The sequence below is a fragment of the Cimex lectularius genome, unplaced genomic scaffold (assembly GCF_000648675.2).
Source record: "Cimex lectularius strain Harlan isolate CLEC.00 unplaced genomic scaffold, Clec_2.1 scaffold2, whole genome shotgun sequence".
Taxonomy (NCBI): Eukaryota; Metazoa; Arthropoda; class Insecta; order Hemiptera; family Cimicidae; genus Cimex; species Cimex lectularius.
This window is the reverse complement of record NW_019394219.1, coordinates 4,047,287-4,063,633: the sequence shown is the minus strand read 5'-3', so window position 1 is coordinate 4,063,633 and position 16,347 is coordinate 4,047,287. Positions and strand designations below refer to the sequence as shown.

Genomic DNA, 16,347 nt, shown 5'->3' with positions numbered 1-16,347 from the left:
CTATATTGTGTGTGTTATACAGTTTTGTTGAGATTATTTATACAGTTTACATTCTACTTGAAGTATAAAACAAATAAAACAGAAAGTTTAGGTATATGATTTTATTTTAATTACAGCACACATGTATTACATTTTGTATATGTACATGTATTATATTTTTATATTATATACAATTGGTTTGAAATAAATGTTTTTCCATTTTCTAGTTTATGTCTAAACTGTAGGCAGTCTTACTGAAAGATTGGCAACTACATACGATACACTAGCCCAGAGTGCAAGGCATTTATCAAGTTCCTTCGAATTTTCAACTGTCATTCTATCTCCATCGCTGTGATGGAACCAGAAATATTTTTCGTTTGCATTTGCAAGTGCTGCAAGTGGTACTGGGCTGTTCGCCCAGACCATTACATCAGAGCCAATATCATTTGAAAGGGTAAAATCAGTCGCATTCATTGGTGTCATCAATCTGAAAGTTATTGAAAATTATGAAACTCAGAGAAAATTTAAGTAAAACTACGTACTTCATAACTTCCTTCATGATGCACACTGCTTTTGGAACACCTTTAAATGAGATTCCACGGGGACTAAAAGTGCCTTCGTCGCTTTCCATAGCAAGGACCAAATTATTCACCGGATTTGCGTTTTTGTACGCAGCCGCCCCAATCAAACCTTCTTCTTCTCCAGTCCACAAAACAGCTCTGCAAAATATTGAACATGAATTGTGATTTGGTAACAAGCTTATTCTTCATACCTTACTGTCCTTTTTGGTACAAGTCCTAATTGTTTCAGCAGAACAATAGAATACCAAGAAATGAAGGCACCACCACCATCGTCCATAGCACCATCACCTACATCCCAGCTGTCAAGATGGCCAGAAACTAACACATATTCATCTTTGTTTTCATGTCCAGTTACTTCAACAACGGTATTTCTTGACTGAACTGGATCCATCATATTTGCCTCCATCTTTAGATTTATTTCAATTTCTTCGCCTACATGATTCATGTTAGTGGATTCAAAGTTTAAACAGACAAATTCAGTGTACCTCGCTTTGACATTCTCAAAAGCATTTCAGCATCTTCAACAGTAATAGCAGCAGTTGGTATTTGTTTGACACCTTTCTTGTAAGCTTGCCAGCCAGTGTGAGGGCTGCTGATCGAAAATGGTGTAATTGACCTGATCAATGAAGCTACACCTCCAGCTTCAGCAGTCTTGACAGCTGCGTTCACACGATAAGTAACTGTTTTGCCATAGCTTTCCCATTTTTCTACAAAGACGACTATTTTCCCTTTTGCCTGAAATTGAAGTGAGCTCAATGATTACAATATGAATATGATCAAAACGAAGTTACCTCGTTTGCTCTATTCTCAAGTTCTTTGAATGACTGTACTACCAAGACTTTTGCTGTAATACCATCCTTTGGTGTGCTCACACTCCCTCCTAAGCCAAGCAATTTCAGGTTGGCCTGCCTAGGCTTCAAAAGTGTCGCTTCTTCATGGCCCCTGTTTGAAAATTAAAACTTCCTATATTTTATGCAGTACAATAAACCTTTACATATTTTGAATATAATCAAGATCTAGACCAAATATTACTTTTGGTGATGGTATAATTATTTCTTATACATTTAACGGGTAGTTTGTCATTAAGAAATTCTCTATGACAGAAAATATAGAACTTTAATTTTTAATTTTACACTGTTCATATATGCACATTTGCTTGAGAATTCCAAATTTGAATGTTTGCAGTGATAAATTTGGATTTGGGATTTTGGAAAATCCTATAAACTGTGGATACCCCAAGGGAAAGAACTATATGCAATAGAAAGCAAATACATCAAGAGTTTATAACTTGACTATGAAATCCCACAATTTTAGATTAAATTTTCCCACTTGAACAGATTAATTCATATATGTTTAGTTGTCACAATTGACCATATTAATTATTTCAATCAATTATTCTTTCTATCTAAGGTATTGTTTAGATGAAAAAGCTAGTGTCATGAGCGGGATTCGGGGCTTCAAACCCACGACCTTCGGCTACCTTGTCAAACCTAGCCGAAGGTCGTGCGTTCAAATCCCCGAATCCTGCTCATGACACTAGCTTTTTCATCTTAACCAAAACCTTTGATAGAAAGAATAATTAATTGAAATTCAAAATAGATTTTTTTTAAATGAACTATAATTTTTTTAAAGATAATATATATGCAGATAGGTACAATAGATATATATACGGTAGATTTCATTTGCAAAAAAAGTGAATTTGATTTCCAAAAGAATAAATTTAATTTAATTTGCAAAAGGGCAAACTTGATTTGTAAAAGAGCTAATTTAATTTCCTTTAAGTGAATTTGACTCATAAAAGAATGAATTTAACTGGCTAATGGGTGAATTTGAATAGTAATATAGTGAATTTAATATGCAAAATGGTGAATTTAATAGTTATTAGTATATAGGCTAGTCTCTGTTATTGATTGTTTTTACTATTTGCAATTCCAATTTTAAAAATGGTGTAAAACTTGCAGATAATTAAATTTCCTTTGGGGTAAATTCTTTTAAAACTTTTAGATTAGAGACATTAGATTTTTTTAAAAAATGAGCAGCCAAATACGTACGTATATTGTTGTAAGTAAAATGAGGGTAGACACCAGGTCTCTATATTGCAGATAAAATGTCAGCCAAAATGTTAAAGGATCACACAACTCCAACCGACATTCTTACACTTTTATACAAAGTGAAAATGCACATTAAAGCCGTACAACCACCAGTATCAAAACACCATAAAAAAAGTCTATATTTCCATCCTGATCTTGCAACCATAACTCATGTATTCATCGAACTGGACCATTAGCTGTCATTTCAAGATCATCTACGTGGGTACTCCAAAAGGCAGATAAACAAGCTTGACAGACAGACTAAAACTATTTTTTCACTCCATCAGTCATAATTTCGACTAAAACTTGTCTTTCTACTTGACAACCAAAAACCACCAGCATTGGAATCCCGGAAGAGCCATTGATTGACTACTTAGCATCCAACACCAACAGCAACCAGCTCTGTTCAAATGGTCAGGATTCCAGCCATCTACACAAACGTGCAAACGTGGTCACTGAAGAGGGAGTATGTGGATAATGATTTTTCAAAACAAGATCCAAATTAAATTTGTAGATAACATTTCATTTAACATAAAATCTTTGAAAATTTTTTAAATTTGAGACATATTGAGATAAAAAAATTATGTAAGCCGAATATATCTTCATATTACTCATAACTAAAAAGAGACTACATAATAGGCACCAGGTCTCTCTAATAAACTTACTATTGGTGTAAATTCGTTTTATAACTCAACAACAGTGTTTATGTAAATATTTATGCTGCAAATGGCCAATAAAATGACAATACAGCGTCAAAAACGCTTCCTTAAAAAACGCGTTTTTCCTACATTTTATTTTCTCAATGTTAAGTTTTTCAAAACAAGAACCAAGTTAAACTTGTAGAGAAAAACATTTCATTTGACATAAACACTGAAAACTTTTTAGATTTGAGACATACTGAGATAAAAAAATTATGAAAGTCAAATATATCTTCATATTAGTAAGTAAAAAGAGACCAAATAAGTCGGCATCATGTCTCTCTAACATGCTTATCATTAGTATAAATTCGTTTAATCAAACAACAGCAGTGTTTATACAAACATTTATGTTACAAATGATCAGTAAAATTAAAATACATCTTCAAAAACGCATTTTTTCTACACTGCAGTTAATATCTTAGAAACTATATAGATTATCTGCAGGTCGATCAACAAACATCATATCTCAGAAACTATTAACTTTTTTCAAAAAAAGAACAATGTAAAACTTTTAGAGAATAACATTTCCTTTAACATGTCTTTTAAAACTACTAATATTGGTGATATATTGACACAAAAAGTTATGAAAGCTAAATAAAATCCAAATTAAATCTTCATATTACTCATAAGTAAAAGAGACTAAATAATAGCACCAGGTCTCTCTAATAAACTTTTTATTAGTATAAATTCGTTTGATAACTCAACAACAGTGTTTATACAAAAATTTGTGCTACAAATGACCAGAACTACAATACAACGTCAATCACGCTTCCTTAAAAAAACGCGTTTTTTCTACATTGTAGTTAATATCTCCGAAACTATTCACTTTTTCCAAAAAAGAACAATGTAAAACTTGTAGAGAGGCCAAATATGTCTTCATATTAGTCGTAAGTAAAAAAGAAAATGCATAATAGGCAGCAGGTCGCTGTAATAAACTCACTATTAATGTAAACTCGTTTTATAACTAAACAGCAGTGTTTATGCAAACATTTATTCTACAACGTCAAAAACGCTTCCTTAAAAAACGAGTTTCTATATTTTAGTTAATATCTTAGAAATTATTAAGTATTCAAAACAAGAACCAAATTAAACTTGTAGAGAATAACATTTCATTTATCTATCATAAACTCTTTGAAAACCTTTTAAATTTGAGACATATTCAGATAAAAAATTATGAAAGCCAAATATATCCTCGTATTAGTCGTAAGTAAAGAGACCAAATAAGTCGGCATCATGTCTCTCTAACAAACTTATTAGTACAAATTAGTTTAATAACTCAACAATAGATTTTATATATTTATGCTACAAATCGCCAGTAAAATTGCAATACAACGTCAAACACGCTTACTTAAAAAACGCGTTTTTTCTACACTGTAGTTAATATCTCAGAAATTATTAACTTTTTTCAAAAAAAAGAACAATGTAAAACTTCTAGAGAATAACATTTCAATTTTCGCATAAAGTCATAAAGCTCCTTATATTTGAGACATATTGAGGGAAAAAGAAATGAAAGCCAAATAATATCTTCATATTATTCGTAAGTAAAAAGAGACTACATAATAAGCACCAGGTCTCTCTAATAAACTTTTTATTAGTATAAATTCGTTTGATAACTCAACAACAGTGTTTTTACAAAAATGTATGCTACAAATCACCAGTAAAATTACAATACAACGTCAAACACGCTTCCTTAAAAAACGAGTTTTTTTTCTACATTTTGGTTAATATCTCGGAAATTATAAAGTTTAGAAAAGAAAGAACAATATAAAACTTACAGAGAAGCCAAGTATCTTCATTCTTGAAAATGAGTTTTTTCTATATTTTAGTTAATATCTGAGAAATTATTAAGTTTAAAAACAAGAACAATTAAAATATATAGAGAATAACATTTCAACTTTAAGATAAAGTCTTAAAAACTTCTTACATTTGAGACATTTTGAGACAAAAAGAAATGAAAGCCCAATAATATGTTCATATTATTCGTAAGTAAAAAGAGACCACATAATAGGCACCGGGTCTCTCTAACAAATTTATTATTAGTATAAATTAGCTTGATAACTCAACAACAGTATTTATACAACAATTTATACTACAAATGACCTGTAAAATTACAATGTAACGTCAAAAACGCTTCCTTAAATAACGCGTTTTCTACATTGTAATTAATATCTCCGAAACTATTAACTTTCTTTAAAAAAAAAAAGAACCTTGTAAAACATAGAGATTAACATCGCTACGAATGACAGTACAATTGCAATACAGGTTCGAAAAACCTTCGTTATAAAACGTGTTTTTCCTTCATTTTAGTAATTATCTCAAAAACTGAACGGCTTTTCTAGTGTTGTAATTTATTAGCGCGAATGTGGAGCCCAATTACCCCGAGTAATATCGAGTACTCTGGGGTAGAGTGAATTCTGACCAGACTATTATGTTTTTGTGTATGCGTTTGTTATTTGTGTTGTTTTCATTTGACGATGCCCTGATATACAGAAAGGCCAGCAATAGGATAAAGAAAGAGAAAGTAAAGACATCAGAAACTAAGAAAATGAGGGAAAAAAAGTTGATATGCACTTTGTTTTGCGTTATTCTTTCTTTCGCTATAAATTGCAAAAAAGAAAATTTCGCTCATAATATTCTTTATATTTGGCGTGATGATAATAGTAAAATTAACGTACCTGACCCAATGTGGAACCGTGACTGGTTCGCCGTGAACATTGTCCAGACCTAGGTCCATTGACTTGTTCAGCATGTAGTCGATAGCGTTCTCCAGGTTTTTCGTACCTGACATTCTGAAGCCGAACTTATCAACGAAAGTCGCAAGCTCTTCGTAGACTTTCCCTTTCGCTTTTCCATTAGTGACTGCTTCGTTTATCTTCTGAACGGCCGTCTTGTACCCCTGAATTTCTTCGACCAGGGACGGTTCCAGCTCGCAATATCCCGCTGGCTTGGGCGTCGGACCCGCCGTCCCCTGGCCAAGCAATGCGAGAAAAATCAGCGCTATCATGCTGACAGGATATCCGGTCATTCTGAGTACGGATGATCTCTGCTCGTCGGTTTTAAACGTCTACCTACCCTGCAAATCCGGCCAGAACCGATCAATTACTCTCTTCGCTTTTGAGTTTGAAATTTGATAAAACGCGAGATTAAATATTATCTTCTGCGGATCTGCTAAAATTTGAACTTTACCCCCGGCACAAACATAACAAACTTTTCATCAGTGAATGTTGCTTTAATGAGTGATGACTCCAGTCATGACCTCGCCGGCCCTTCTCTTTTAACACAATCAAAGCGGAGGGGTTACATCAGCATCGTACCGTTTCATTGCGTCCTATTTTAAAAAGAAAAAAAAACCAAGATCATTATTCTATTTTTCTCTGTCAAATTCAAAATGACAAATGAGGATTAATACAGACAATTGACCGAAATTTGTTTAAGACAAAATTAACAGCCTTATGAACAACTTGGAGCATCACTCAATTTCAAGAGTCTAGAAACAAATCAATTATCTTTCTTTTTATTATTATATCACTGTTGATAGATATAATTAAGGATTTAGAATGTCAATATTTTGTTTACATTAAAAAACCATGTTTTAATCCTACTTTTTAAAAAGATAAATTATTTTTCCTTGCATAACCATCTGGAAATGAGTAAAGTCTGAGATATTTTTCAGCAGGACAGTAAATAAATGTTTTATTATTATTTATTTTGGGCTACCTAGCTCTCCCTACTTTAACCCAGACCAACAAACACTTTTCAAATCCCTGACATTGACTCATGAGATATTGCACTTAGGTGTAATAAATTATGCTTGGTCATTTCCAATCTATGGTTTTACTATATATTACTTATTTTGGTTTTTCACCATCTCTAGTGGTGTAACAGTATGGGTTTTTGTTAATTTCCTTTTATTGTGAATGATGTGTCTGTGTTGTTTTGATGGATTATGTCTATTTCTTGTCTCTCTCTCTCTCTCTCTCTCTCTCTCTCTCTCTCTCTCTCTCTCTCTCTCTCCTCTCCTCTCCTTTTTTCCAAGTTGGTCATTTTCCTGTATTGTTTTAAATGGTGTTCATCCCCCGCAGACTTGAAGGAGAAATATTGCAAGACTGAAAAAAAAAAATCAAGCACTTCTTCACAGTACACTAATCAGCCTTGCTGGTTTCATTCCACTGGAGATGTGGGGAGCCATTTCCGTGGATGCTTGGACCTTATGTAATTATAATTGAGCAGTTTTATATGTCAATGACCTCTTAATTGCTACACGAATTAATTAAATTTTCATTGATTCTATTTACCATGAATTGTGAAAAAGGATTTTCACGTTCATTTTTTTTTTTTTTTTTTTTTTTTTTTTTTTTTTTTTTTTTTTTTTTTTTTTTTTTTTTTTTTAAAGAAGGAGGTCATTGACTGCCGTTGCTGCAATACTTTCTCCTGGGTCGTAGTATCATGGCTTACTTCCCTTTTAAGTAGGAGCTTAAAGTGATATGGGTAGAAGTTTCTTCCTCCTCATTGCATAACCTATAAAAATGGGGTCATTGTTGGAAACACCTGTATTGTGTGTGTATTGTTTTAGATACATGTTGTATAGTATGTATCACTCCTATAATTGGTCCTGCAGATCCAGTTTGGCTGCTTGTTCGATACCCAAAATTTCTTTATACCCTGGGTTCCAGGATTTTTTAAGGTTATGTTGTCTTCCCTGGAATTAGATACATTCACCACTCATCTAAGAAGTTTCCTTTTCTAGTCTATTTTTCTCTCTTCTGTAACCATTAGATTATGTACAAGCCAGCCTTTTTACGACCTGTGCACCGCAACCAGTATTGGTCTATTGTGCATCTCCAACCTTTATTATCTAGAAGACCTTGTTAAGCTTAATGCTTTTTACCAGACTCCCAATCTCTTTCAAGGGCTCCCGTGTGTACTCTTCAGGTCCTGACTTTTCCTATCCCAAGATTAGGACTTTCATCCCACATAGGCCTTCACACCAACAGATGACATGTTCCGCTGTTTTTTCTTATTCTAGGTAATATCTGCACTGGCTTGTTCTGCCACTCTGGGTCTATACATATGCCTCCAGAGTTTGCAGTGTCCAGTCAGCAGTCCAACTATTCTACTCCTACCATGTTAGTACTCTTGAAGATGTTGATTTGTTTCTAGATTTGGGAGTTGTCGTTAACAACAGTTGCACCTTTGAGGACTACCATTTCCACATATATTTGTCTGAGCATAACTTTAAAGAGAGACAGATATTGCATCACTCAATGTTTGAGCATTAAATAAAAAAAGAAAGTATTAGAAATGCATAGAATTGTATCATAATTTCATTGTGCATCTGTTTAATGTACTAACTTATTAATAATAATAATTTTTTTAACTTTGTAGGCAAATATTTAATGTTCTGAAAGTATTATTGTGGATTTAGAACAAAATTCGACTGAATTCGCATTTTCAATCTATTATCCATTATCGTTGTACATTAGTATGGATAATTAGAACTTATCATAGTCAATCAAAAAAAAAACCATTGATCAAAATAATATGATATCCCAACAAAAATCTAACTGTGGCAAAAGGGCCAAGTTTCAGACCCGCTTCAAAAAAGACAACCTAGCAATGTGATAGTATAGTATTATTTATATTCGAGAACAGTTTATACATTTTATACATATTATACAAGCTGTAGAATACGTCAGAATACAAATATCGGCCTCAAAAAATTCTTGAAGACTATAGAAAGGGTTTTTAATAGCCAATTTACAATAATTTTTAAAGTATTTTAGAGGCAGTGATGTTTCATTATCAGAGAGTTATACAATTTAATGCCAATGTTTTCATAACTTCTACTGAGTGTTGTCCATTACAGATTGGCAATTTATTTGTATTTCTAGTATTATAGTTATGTACATTATTTACAGATTCATAATTTCCTACATTTTTCTTTAAGTCCTGAAGATTTAAATATATATACAAGTTTATCACAGTTAATGCGTTCTTTACACTAAATATTCTACAAGATTCACATTACACATAGTACAACATTATTCTTAGAATATGTTTTTGGATTAAAAGTATATATTTTATAAGATGGCTGTTTGCCCAAATTAGTAAGAGAAGTAGATTACTCTCCTAACTTCAAGAGAAACCGTATCCCTGATCTGAAGAACTTTACATTTTTCGGTGTTTGGATATTTATTACGATTTAGAGATACTATCATGGCATTCGATTTTTGATCATTCATTGTCATATAGTTGCTTGTAAACCATTTACTCATGGTACACAGTGTGGAATTTGTAACGGAGACCATACACTCAATACTGCTTGCAGAGACCACAAACCTATCCTAAATTGTGTGTGTTATACAGTTTTGTTGGGATTATTTATACAGTTTATATTCTACTTGAAGTCTAAAACGAATAGAACAGAAAGTTTAGATACATGATTTTATTTTAATTAGAACACACATGTAATATGTACATATATTATATTTTTATATTATATACAAGTGGTTTGAAGATAAATATTATTCCATTTTCTGATTTATGCCTAAACTGTAGGCAATCTTATTGTACACATATTAAATTCAATTGAATTTTCATTTTCATTCTCGGCATTATTCAGCACAGAATTTTACAGGATTACTCAGCTTTTTTTATTAGTTGCTGATGTTCTTTGTTTTAAGAATAAGTGTAAGTAGATGTATTATTTCAATTTTTTATTCAACGACAGTTGAGAAGAAAAATTGGAATTAATAATTAATAATAAACCGATAACTAATTAAATATTTAGATATATTAAGTTGAAGTATAAAATAAAAGCCCAATAAATTAATATTAATAAATTTGTAAAACCATAGCCCTTTTAAAAGAACTTAGTGTTATTTCAGCATAGTAATCACAGATCTCAGCACATCATGATTGAGCTCAATGTTTTCTTGGTGGACTTGGAGGTTTCAACTGAAATTATTATTTTTTAGTGTCAGTTCTTTAAAAATTAAACACAGGAGAAAATAATTAAATTGTACAATTAAGTGAAATGATACCACGTGCTACTTTTAGAACTTTTAGCACACCTACGAGGAGAAATCTCTCGAAATTGTCTACCATAGATTACTGTGTAGATTTAGTGAGGTAGTGTTTGCTGATGGATATGCTAATTGTTTTTCTATCATTTTTTTTTTTCAATGTTACAAAGGAAAAATGAACACGAAAATTTCATGTGCACCCTCCTCATCCCAAAAGCTATACGGAACACTGCTTTCGCTATCAGAGCGTTTAACGTTGAAATTGCACAGATTCCGGACAAAGCGAAGGACAAACAATTGGCGAGTGCCAGAATGGCATTTTGGCAAGACGCTCTAGATAAAATTTACAAGGGTCAGCCTCCAGAACATCCCGTAGCCCTGGAACTAGCTAGGGTGAGAGACAATTAGGTATTAACAATTCAAGTTTTTATTTTACATTTTAAAACTACTGCTTAAACACATTCTCCCCCCATCCTTCATTCTTTTAACATTATCTCTCACCATCAGTTTCGTTTCAGACATTCTTGTTCCACTATTCCGCGGTGCCTTCGTGTTGGGCACATAATCGCTACTGCTTTTGAGCAAAATGAGTGCCTCTACAGTGTATTCTAGATGTGAAACAAATCTTCGATTGGGTATGGCACTTGGGACTGCTCTGGAAGTTTAACAAAGTCCTCCATTTTGCCTATGATATCCTACCTAACCGACAGATACTTTCAAGCCATCAGTGTCTTTAAGCATAACACTCACATGCAAGGGTATCACAAGGAAGTATCTTAGGACCCGTCCTCTACACAGTATACACTGCAGACCTTCCTACTCTTCATGAAATGTCCTCACCACGTGATGAAACGTCGTTCTTTGTTCTTATAAAGTTCGTCATCTCATCCAGAAACCTTCAAACCCATATCTCATCCCTTGAACAATGGTTCCTGTAATAGAAGATGAAAAATGTGGACTTGTCACTTTTACCCTTGGGAAAATAATGCTCCCATCTGAAATTAGGATACTTTGAAATAAACTATAGCCTGGAATTTAAAATCACCTTGAATAATTAATTATGAACACAATATATTTATAAAGATTCAAGTCTGATAATGCTGTGCAAAGATGTTTATTTACAAAACAGAACATATAATGCAATGAAAATTAACTAAAAAGTGACAAGTAAAAATATTCAGTGCCAAGTTTTAAAGAGTAAGGACGTGAGGTAATCAAATGGGCTGGACATAAATGTTGATAGGTATGGGGCATGGAATTCGGTAGATAGGAGGCCCAAATGAGTAAGGAATGAGTGAACATTAGTTCTGTGTTTAGGAGTATAAAGATCAGAAAGGTGGGAGTGAGTCTGATGAGAGTATATAATGAAGGTGAGATCATATATGTAGGAAAGGAAATGTAATTGTATCATCTGATAGAAGGAGTTATGGTAGGAAGAAGTTGTGAACAAGTTTTGAAGATTATTCACATAGGACCTCCTTGGGGAGCCAAAGATAAAGAGAGTTAAACAGTTTATTAGACTAGGCTTGTCTTCAAGCTTTCTTATGAGTACCGCATACACAACACATCTGTAATCAAAGTTGGGTAGAATATGGAAGGAAACTAGGAATTTAGATGTACTAAAGAGGAGAAGGTGGCTGGCACAACTGACTGTTGAAGTGTGTGGTGTTTAGTGACCGTTAGTTAATGATTATTCGGACATCTTGAGGTGCAGTCTGGTGTGACGTAGGTTTTAGAAAAATTTTTCTTTATTGTGCCAACGTTTCGATCTTTATTGAGATCATCTTCAGGGCTCAAAGTGTTTGTTTTCTGCCTACTTGTTCTTGTGTGTCGTGTGGGCACTCTCAACATGACACACAAGAATGACACAGTTACGTAGAAAACAAACACTTTGAGTCCTGAAGATGATCTCACTAAAGGTCGAAACGTTGGCACGATAAAGAAAATGTTTTTGTAAAACCTATGTCACACCAGACCGCATCTCACTATCTCTGAATAATGACTGATGAAGGGTGGAAAATCAATGGGAAATATAGAGCTTACAGGACTAGGTCTGATCAAAGACAATCCCAATCCCATCAAGAACATGGGGCAGAAGGAAATAGGCAGGAAGGGACATAAAAACCTTGCACTTTTCTATGTTCAAGTTGATCCCATTTTCACCGACCCAAGAGTTAATTGAGTTTAAACCCTCCTGAATTTTTAAAATTTTTAAATTGCAGCAGTATTTTATGGATTTAGGGAAGACATTAATGTAACAGCAAAATGGATGCAGAGATAATAGTTCACCCTTGACGGTCTCCAGAAGTGATGAAGGCTTATTTGAGGTCACTAAGATAAAGTCTAGTAAGGAGAAAGAAAGAAATGATCTATAGTATCAAAGGCTTTAGGAAAATTGAGAAGGACAAGAATGGTGATTTTAAATTAGTGTCGATGGAGGTTTTAAAAAATTGGATTGCATGGAAATGGCAGGATGGTAGCGAGATTGTAGTGGAGCCAAGAGAATTGGGCTCTTTAAATAGATAGACATTTGTAAATTGACAAAATTTAACAAGGTTTAAGCAAGAGATTTAACGAGGTTGGAGAGGATGGATATAGGACAGAAGGACTAGGATTTTAAAAATATCTATATATTATTTATTTTATACATTTTTTTATGGTGGGTTTGCAACAGCAGAGGTCATATCAACTCCTGGGGTGCTATTGGAAAAAGCCCATTTGTAAGTCCTAACAGTATCAATACCTTAACCTCCAACATCCCCTCGAGTAGCTTCCTAGTACAATTGTCAGACCCGACAATAAAACTAGTAGTAGGCAACTAGGTTCATTAGATTTATTTTTTGGATTGGGTAGTTGTTAACCTCTTCTAGATTTAGTAAATTTAGTAATGTTTGAATGAGCCACTTTCCTGCATCAATTAATCATAATTGATTAATTTTTGACATTGTTATAAAAACAAATTGAAGTAGACAAATTCAAACTTAAGTTTAAAATAATTTAAACATTTGATTTGTACATTTCCCCTGAAAATGTTAAATAAATTGATAACATTTCAAATATTTGCATTTGAATTGATTTCAGGCAGTCAAGCATCACAAGCTGCATAAAAAACATCTTTCGCGTCTTTTGAAAGCGAGGTTGAACGCTCTGAACTCGGCGACTTTCCAAAACGTACAAGATGTTGAAAAGTACGCTGAAGAGACCGCCTCACCCATATTTTACATGCTGCTAAATGCCTCGGGCGTGCAAAGTATGGAAGTCGACCATGCTGCGTCTCACCTCGGTAAAGCCCAGGGTGTGTGCAATGTAATTCGTGCAATCCCTCACCTCGCAGCCCACAGGACTGTGATGCTGCCACAGGATTTGATGACAAAACACAATGTCGTCCAGGAGGATGTCATAAGACAAAAATGCATTGGCAACTTAAGAGAAGTTGTCTTTGAACTCGCCAGCACGGCTAATATTCATCTGAAAAAGGTAATCTAACAACATATATTTAAAAGATTGTTTTATCAAATTTTTTATACTTGTAAAAAGAACAATTTTGATTGATGTTAGGCACGCAATTTACAAGAGGATGTTCCAAAAATAGCCTCATCTATTTTCCTTCCTGCTGTGCCTTTATCTTCATTTTTAGAAACACTGAGGTACTTAAAATGTTTTATTTTCATAAATTTACTTTTTAAAATTGGCATGATTATTTTTCAGGAATGTTGACTTTAATGTATATGATGAATTTCTAGTTGAGAGAAACGTACATCTAGGATATTCCCTTATCTGGAAAAAACTCCTTTCCAAATATTAGGAATCTTCTAAAATAGTGTTGTATATAAACTATTATAGTTATTGATTGTAAATTACTTTGTCTGATATTTTATAATAATAAAATAAATTGTTGAATTGGTTTTAAACAGGAAGTTTTCGTTTTTTATTTTTCAAATTTATGTTTCCTGGGTCTGTAAATATTGATTATAACATTTGTATATATGTCTCACAGTGTGCTTAACTCTTACTTGGCAATGTTTCATATTTTATGCTAGGCGAACTTTCTATTTTTGTAATGTCATAACTCTTCCAATTTTAAATTTGATTGTTCCGTTTTGTATATGAGATTTTTCTGAGTCTATCTACGCATCAGTTTTCACTACAACCTTTGCTTCAACATTTGTAAAATATTTTTTTTGTCTACTTTTCCTCAATTGTTTGGTTAAACATTCATTTCCTTATTTATTTTTTGGGTCATCCTTTAATTGCAATGGTCAAAATATTCCTATATATTTCCTTATTTCATTTAAACTATTGTTAAAATTAAAATTATAATTTTAATTAATTAATATTTAATTTAATTAATAATAAATTATAAATTATTGTTTTTATGATCAATTTTTAATGACCGGAGGTGTTCGAATTTTTGTTTAATCTCAAAATAATTTGAATGGTAAAAATAATTAATTTTTAATAGTCAAAATATTTTTTCTGGATCAGATTATTTCTTTATTTAAACTTTTGTTACAATTAATATTATTAATTTAATTTATTAATTTAATATTATTTATTAAAATTATAATTATAAATTGTTGATTTTAATTACTCCATTAATTATACACAATTTTTCAAAATGAAAAATTTGTGTTACATGCAGGATTCGAACCCACGACTTTCGGCTAAATACGCCACTGCTCTACCCTGACTTCGATTGCTCATGCCATTTCGACTCCTCGTTTTTTGTAATTGTAAGCGGCTTCATATAGAAACACTTTTATTATCGATTGTACTATATTAGTGTGATTGAGTTTGATTCACAGGTGTGATTCTAGAATAATACTAACTTTTTAATTATTTTTTTCTTTTGGGTTTGCAGTATGACTGGTAAACCTCCAAAAAAGGAGAGGATACCAACGTTAAGAGATAGGGAAAGCTAAAAGATGAGGATGGGATGGCTAATTTGTTGATGTTTGACAAGCCAGAAGAAATTGTTCGACAAGAATGGAACAATGGAAATGAAAATATAAATGAATTCTAGAATTGGGAGAGCCTGAAGCTCTTGAAAGTGAAGAGCATGATTTGGCTATCATTGACCTACAGCAATCATTACATCAACCTCTAAGGCATGAAATGAGATACTAATATTATCATTCTTTTACTGTTTTCTTGTTGAGCTGGACAGACCAGAGGTTAGACTTAACCTTAATTTTAATATGTGGTGATTAATGACCGTTAATCGACAATTATTCAGAAATCGTGAGATGCGGTCTGGTGTGATGTTTATAAACTGATGTAGGTTTCAGAAAAACATTTTCTTTATCGTGCCAACGTTAATTACTTAATTTTAATTATGAGCCCTTCGGCACGACTAGGGTCTTAGGTCTCAAACACTGGCAATTCAAACCCAACTTAGTCAATTTTATTTTTTTCTCCTTTCCTTTCTTTCTTTTCTGTTATTAACCCTTCCACAAACATGGTGCTCAATTAAATTTTCTCCCTCTCCCTGTATTTTTCTTTACCCACCCCCATCTTAGCGTGCAATGGGTAATCCAGTTGTTGGCTGTGATTGAAAATACGAGGAAAACATTATCTAGGCACTAAAAGTTTCCTAGTAGAAAAGCTGGCCCTGCCTTCTCAGCCAATTATTTTGACAACCAATTCAATAGACATTTTCAATAAATTGGGCTGTTCACAAGTTGTCATTTAGTACAACCTTGTTAATTGGTTATTATATTATATAGGACATAATATAGAATCCACAAATGGTACATGGCACCATATTTTCACAAATGGACATTTGCAACAGCAATGATTGGTTTTGCCACAGCTTCTGTTGGAGAAATTATAGTCACAACGTCTTAACAATATACTTTGTAAAAGCAACTGATGACAAATAAAGAAGAAATTTTAGAAAAATATAAAGAAAAAGATGGTGGAGAGAGTTTCAGTAAAATAACAAGACATTTTAATAATTTATTATATATATAGA

General features: G+C 32.8%; 2 protein-coding genes across 2 annotated transcripts; one reads left to right on the top strand and one right to left on the bottom strand.

Annotated features, from left to right (window-relative positions):
- Positions 1–132: 132 nt before the first annotated feature.
- LOC106666785 (carboxypeptidase Q-like) lies at positions 133–6,593 on the bottom strand. Its single transcript, XM_014394222.2, has 6 exons — positions 6,024–6,593; positions 1,352–1,502; positions 1,046–1,295; positions 752–992; positions 522–698; positions 133–466 (listed from the first exon to the last, which is right to left on the bottom strand). Exons 1-6 carry the CDS (start codon positions 6,371–6,373, stop codon positions 214–216), a joined length of 1,422 nt encoding a protein of 473 aa, XP_014249708.1. The 5' UTR covers positions 6,374–6,593; the 3' UTR covers positions 133–213.
- Positions 6,594–10,280: 3,687 nt separating this feature from the next.
- Positions 10,281–14,290, top strand: LOC106666845 (NADH dehydrogenase (ubiquinone) complex I, assembly factor 6). The gene is made up of 5 exons (XM_014394326.2): positions 10,281–10,479; positions 10,544–10,766; positions 13,455–13,850; positions 13,932–14,020; positions 14,082–14,290. The coding sequence occupies exons 1-5, from the start codon at positions 10,385–10,387 to the stop codon at positions 14,176–14,178; spliced, it is 900 nt and encodes a 299-aa protein (XP_014249812.1). The 5' UTR covers positions 10,281–10,384; the 3' UTR covers positions 14,179–14,290.
- The last annotated feature ends 2,057 nt before the right edge of the window (positions 14,291–16,347 follow it).